A 6,000-nucleotide genomic window follows, 5' to 3' on the forward strand; every position below is an offset into this window, starting at 1 on the left:
TAAAGTAACTGTAGGTTGTTTGCATGAGTTTACATAGTGCAATCAGTATTATTTCAATATTAAAACCATAATCAGAGGCCATGGGTGCAGTAGTTCACACCTGTAATCCCAGCACTTTGGGAGGCTGAGGCAGGTGGATCATGAGGTCAGGAGTTCGAATACAGTGTGGCCCATATGGTGAAACCCTGTCTCTACTAAAAATACAAAAATTAGCTGGGGGTGGTAGTGGGCACCTGTAGTTCCAGCTACTCGGGAGGCTGAGGCAGAAGTTTCAGTGAGCTGAGATTGCACCACTGAACTCCAGCCTGGGTGACAGAGTGAGACTCCATCTCAAAAAAAAAAAAAAAAAAAAAAAAAAAAAAAAAATCAGAAATCAACAACTAAAAAGGACTACCAGTGTCCTGTTAGCTTTCAAATCCCTAAACTATTAAATTTCTCTCAGGGAGTGACTCAACATAGAAAAACACAATATTTTTACATTAAAGACAAATTGATCCAACTACTTGCATACTCTGCATTCAGATAAGTATTTATAATCACACATTAAGGTCATCACTTTGTAAAATTTTAGAATTAGAAGGTCTCTTACAAGTCATTGTGACAGACTGAATATTGGTGCAAAATATATACATGTTCTAATCCCTGGAACCTGTAAATGTTACCTTATAAGGCAAAAGCATATTGCAAATGTGGTAAAGATCTTCAGTGGGGGTTAAGATTAAAGATCTTAACTTAATCCCCACTTAAAAAAAGGAGATTATCCCATGGGCTCTAAATGTAATCACAAGTGTCCTTGTAAGAGAGCAGCTGAGGGAAATTTGAGAACGCAATTCAAAAACAGAAGCAGAGATTGGAGTGATACAACCATAAGCTAAGGAATACTGGCAACCATCAGAAGACAGAAGAGGCAAGGAATAGATTCTCCTCTGGGCCCTCTTAAAGACATTGGTCCTGCTGATGCCTTGATTTTAGCCCTGTAAGACTCATTTGGGGCTTCTGGCCTCCATAGCCAAGAAAATTAATTTCTATTGCTTTAAGCCACTAAATACATAATTTTTACAACATTAGTAGGAGACTAATACAGTCACTTAATCTATTAGTGCTCAAATTTGCTGGTAAGTGACAGTATTCTTTTAAGATCTCCACCATTTTTCTCGGGAAGTGAAGGGAGAAAGGAAAAACTCTATAATATGTTGACATATTTAATTTTATTAAATGAGTCATGAGCTTTTTTTCTACCAGAAATGATCACATATTCTATTTGTGATATATAAATTATACCAATGGTTAAAATTAAAATGCTGAATAAGGTGAATAAAGGGAACTTCTGAACACTTTCTATGAATATCCTGCCTTCAGGAAATGGAGATTAAGTGTCAAACTATTTGGAAAATTTCTGAGACAATATCATTGTGTGACAATGGAAGAAAGGAAAGTAAAAGCCATACAAAATATATTTAGGTTCAGATTAATTTGTGCTAAATAGTGGACCAGAAGATAGTTTTTGTTTTCTTTCTTAAATATTAATACATTTATCTTCCTTAGGAAATATAAATCAGATGCATTGATAGTAGCAAAACCCTCACTTATTTGAATTAGTTAAAAATAATTGAAATTATGGTCCATAAGAGATGAGATCCTGAAGGGAGGTGGCTCTCACATATAAATGCATGGACAGGGAGTTTTAAAGGAAGACAGTGCAAGTCAAGGAGTCTAATCATTAAGTACATCTTTTCTGTTCTCAAATGAGGCTTCGTGACTTAATCAAACAACTTCTAATTTCTTCTTAGAAAAAGTTACTGAAAATCAGAATCCAGAAAAAGTCAAATCATGGTTTGAGAGAGGTTTTAAGTTAGATCTATCAAAAGACACATCCATCACAAGCAAGAATATTTGGATCATAAAAGCAGAAACAGAAACTAAAGAATGGGGGATACACAATGTTACCACCATTTTATTCTTTGTCCATATTTAAAAGCCTCTTACCCTTTTCTTAAGGACCCTGTACTAAAGCATGCTTGATTTAATAAAATCATGTAGGTGGACTAGGCACTCTCAGTAAATAGTTAAAATATAAAAACCACAGAAGAATAGACTAACTGAAAGAATATGGGTAGCAGAAACGGGTGTTTTTGTGATGTTTAGACAATTTAATTGCAACATGCCTAATCATTAACTTTTTGCTGCAAATAAGTAAAAACCTGTCAGAACATCACTGTTTGATAACAATTTAAGAATCACTGTCTTAAAAGAATCAAGATCTAATCAACCTCTTCAATTGATACACAACCCAGCTGTCAACCTGAGAGACTGAGTGGCTTGCTGAAATCACCCAGGTAATCAGTAGCTAATTCTGGACATGAAGCCAAGTCTCCTTATTTCCAGTCTACTAATGGTAGTTTCTTTCTATCATACTTTACAAATGTGTTTGTGAGTAAGATAGGTCAAGATTAAATATAAATATTTGGCAAATTTGTGAATTTAGGCTTGTTTATATTTTCATCATGAAAGACACTTACCTTTTTATTTTGGGTATGGCTTTCTCATGAAAACATTTACAAACTCCAAAGTATTTACTATGATTTCTGATTTATAAACTGCTAATGTAACAACGTATCTGAATATGGCTTGTGTTTTGAAATGCTAAGGAGTAAACTTAAAAATACTCAGTGAGATTCCCACCATCTTCATTTCACACTACCCAGGGACATTACTTATTTGAGTCAATCCTATCCATCAGTTAGTACAATAACAGAAAAGCTCGGCAAGCATTTGATTCATAATTCTATGCACTGTACTTTACTGTAACAGGTGCTTAGTCCTTGGGCATAAAATAAACTTGCAAAGTCTTCCTAAATGGATCAAGATTCATTATAAAGTAAAAGTCATAAATAATTTTGTAGGTAAACAGAAAAAAGAAAGGAACATACATAGAATGAGTCAATAGTTTTAAAATTATTAATATGCAAACAAAGTACCTGTAGTCACTAAGGAGATTAAATAAGACCTTGATGCCAGGGAATACAATATTTTGAGGGGTTAATAAGAACATAACTTTTAAAATATTACTAATACTCTACACCAGACAACTTTGCTTTCAAAAGTAACAAAATATATTCTCATACAGTTTTAAATAAAATAACTATTTTTTCTATTTCATTCACTTTAAAAATAATTAGCATAACTGTTAATTTCAATGTTTACCTGAAAGAATGCATCCTTTCGACTCAGAGGTATGCTCATGAAAAGTGTCACATAACTTTCTGAAATTCTATCGAACAAGCAATCTTGGTTTTCTCTGTCAGGCTTAAAAAAATGTGTGAAATTAAAGTCAATATTACAATTTAAAACTGGAATTTGTTTACATGATGACGGCAATTTTATTTATTTTTATGAGCAGATCAATTGGTATAGGAGAATCAGCATGGGTTTTGGCATAATGCAGACCCAAATTTTAACACTGGCTGTTTTGCATTAGCTGCATTACCCTGGGCAAGTTAATTAAGTCCCAGGTTTCTCATCTGTCAAATGCAGGTAATATATACTTATCTTAAAAGAGTGTAGTAAGATTAAATAAGAACAGGGATCATATTTTTGCAACTTTGTATTTCAAGGCCTTAGCACAGTACCTGACAACAAAAAGCATGCAAACATTTGATGAGTTAATTATCCTCGCATTCCAGGAATAAATCCCATTGGTTATGGTGTATAATCCTTTTAATGTGCTGTTGCTTTTGATTTGCTAGTATTTTGTTGAGGATTTTTGGGTCAAAATTCATCATAAAAGATATTAGTAGTTTCTGTTCTTTTTATTGTAGTGTCTTTTTTGGGCTTTACTATCAGAGTAACACCTTCTAACTCACAGGTTGAGTTAGAAAGTGTTTCCTCTTCAACTTTTTGAAAGAGTTTCAGAAGGACTGGTGTTTATTCTTTAAATGTTGGTAGAATTCCCCAGTGATGCCATCTGGTACAGGGCTTTTCTTTGATGGGAGGTTTTTGATTACTGATTCAATCTCCTTAATAGTTATAATCTGTTTAGATTGTCTATTTCTTTGTGATTCCATCTTGTTAAATTGTATGTTTCTAAGAATTTGTCTACTTCAACTACATTATTCCAATTTGTTGGCATATATTCGTTCACAGCACTTATAATCCTTTTTAACTCCATTAAACTGAAAATATTGTCCCCACCTTCATTTATAATTTTAGTAATTAGTCTTCCCTATTTTTAATAGTCATTCCAGCTAAAGATTTGTCCATTTTGTTCTTCTCAGAGACAGAACTCCTAGTTTTGTTAATTTTTTTTCTGTTTTTCTATTCTTTACTTCATTTATCTCTGCTGCAATATTTATTATTTCCTTCCTTCTGTTAACTTAGGATTTAATTTGTTCTGTTTCCGGTTACTTAATATGTGAGATGGTGTGGTTGATTTCAGATCTTTCTTCTTTGATTTTTAATGTTTTATTATTTTTAATTTATAAATCATAATTGTATGTATAGGGTACAATGTATCATTTTGATATATGCATACAATGTGAAATGATTAAATCAAGCTACTTAATGTATCCATTATCTCAGTTACTTATAATTTGTTGAGGTGAGACATTTAAAATTTACTTTCTTAGCAATTTTGAAGTATATAATATAGTACTATTAACTGTAGTGACCACGTTGTGCAATGGGTCTCAAAGTTATTCCTCCTGTCTCACTGAAACTCTTTACCCTTTGAACATGTGCCCATTCCCAGCCTTCAGCTCAGCCTCTGTTACTGCTCTGCTCTCTACTTTTGTGAGTTCAACTTTTTCAGATTCCACATATAAGTGAGATCATGTGATGTTTGTCTTTATAAGCCTGGCTTATTCCACTTGGCAATATGTCCTCCAGGTTCATTCAGGCTGTCACAAATGTTAGGATTTCCTTTTTTAAGGCCCAAGAATATTCTATTGTGCATTTACAACACATTATCCATTCATTCATTGACAGACAATTAGGCTGATTTCCATGATGGACACTTAGGTTGATCTCCTGTCTTAGCTATTGTGCTGCAATGAACGTGGACAGAAAGATATCTATTTGACATACTGATTTCAATTCCTTTGGATGTATACCCAGATGTGGGATTACTGGAGCGTGTGGTAGTTCCATTTTTAGTTTTTGAGAAATCCATACTGTTTTCCATATTAGCTGTAGTAATTCACATTTCCAACTGTATACAAGTGTTTCTTTTTCTCCATATCCTCACCAAAACTTGTTATCTTGCATCTTTTTCATAATAGCCATGTGAGATAACATCTCATACATCAAACAGGTGTGTGAGATGACATCCCATTGTGGTTTTGGTTTGTATTTCCCTAATGATTAGTGATGTTGAGCATTTTTTCACATACTGTTCACATAGCTATTTTTATGTCTTCCTTTGAGAAGCATTTGATTAGAGCCTTTGCCCATTTTAAAAATTTTATCAAATTATTTTATCAAATTTGAAACATATTATTTACTGTGGTTACCATGCAGTATAACAGATCATTAAAACTTATTTCTCTGGTGTAACTGACAACTTTGTACCATTTGATAATCGCACCTTTCCCCATTTCTCCCACCCTCGGCCTCTGGTAACTACCTTTCTGCTCTCTGTTTCTATGAAATTGACTTTTTTAGATTCCATATGTGAGATCATACAGTATTTGTCTTTCTGTACCTGGCTTATTTCAGTTAGCAAAATATCCTCCAGTTTCATCTATGTTGTTGGAAATTACAGAATATCCTTGTTTTTAAAGGTCATATAGTAATCCATATAAACTATAAACCATATAAACTATATATATATAGTATATATATTTGTGAAATATATTTGTGATGGATTACTATATTATATATTTTAATACCATTGTGTGTGGCATATCTTTTTCATCTATGTTGTTGGAAATTACAGAATATCCTTGTTTTTAAAGGTCATATAGTAATCCATATAAACTATAAACCATATAAACTATATATATA

The 6,000-nt window shown here is 32.9% G+C and overlaps 1 protein-coding gene across 2 annotated transcripts in view; it reads right to left on the minus strand.

Annotated features, from left to right (window-relative positions):
- FAM227B (family with sequence similarity 227, member B) overlaps window positions 1-6,000 on the minus strand; it is a 293,298-nt gene that overhangs the window by 230,633 nt on the left and 56,665 nt on the right. For both annotated transcript variants that reach the window (XM_011928590.1, XM_011928592.1), the window contains one exon: window positions 3,205-3,306. In XM_011928590.1, the coding sequence (XP_011783980.1) occupies window positions 3,205-3,306 (102 nt within the window). The remainder of the gene's footprint in view (window positions 1-3,204; window positions 3,307-6,000) is intronic.

The sequence above is a fragment of the Colobus angolensis genome, unplaced genomic scaffold, assembly GCF_000951035.1.
Source record: "Colobus angolensis palliatus isolate OR3802 unplaced genomic scaffold, Cang.pa_1.0 Scaffold78, whole genome shotgun sequence".
NCBI lineage: Eukaryota > Metazoa > Chordata > Mammalia > Primates > Cercopithecidae > Colobus > Colobus angolensis.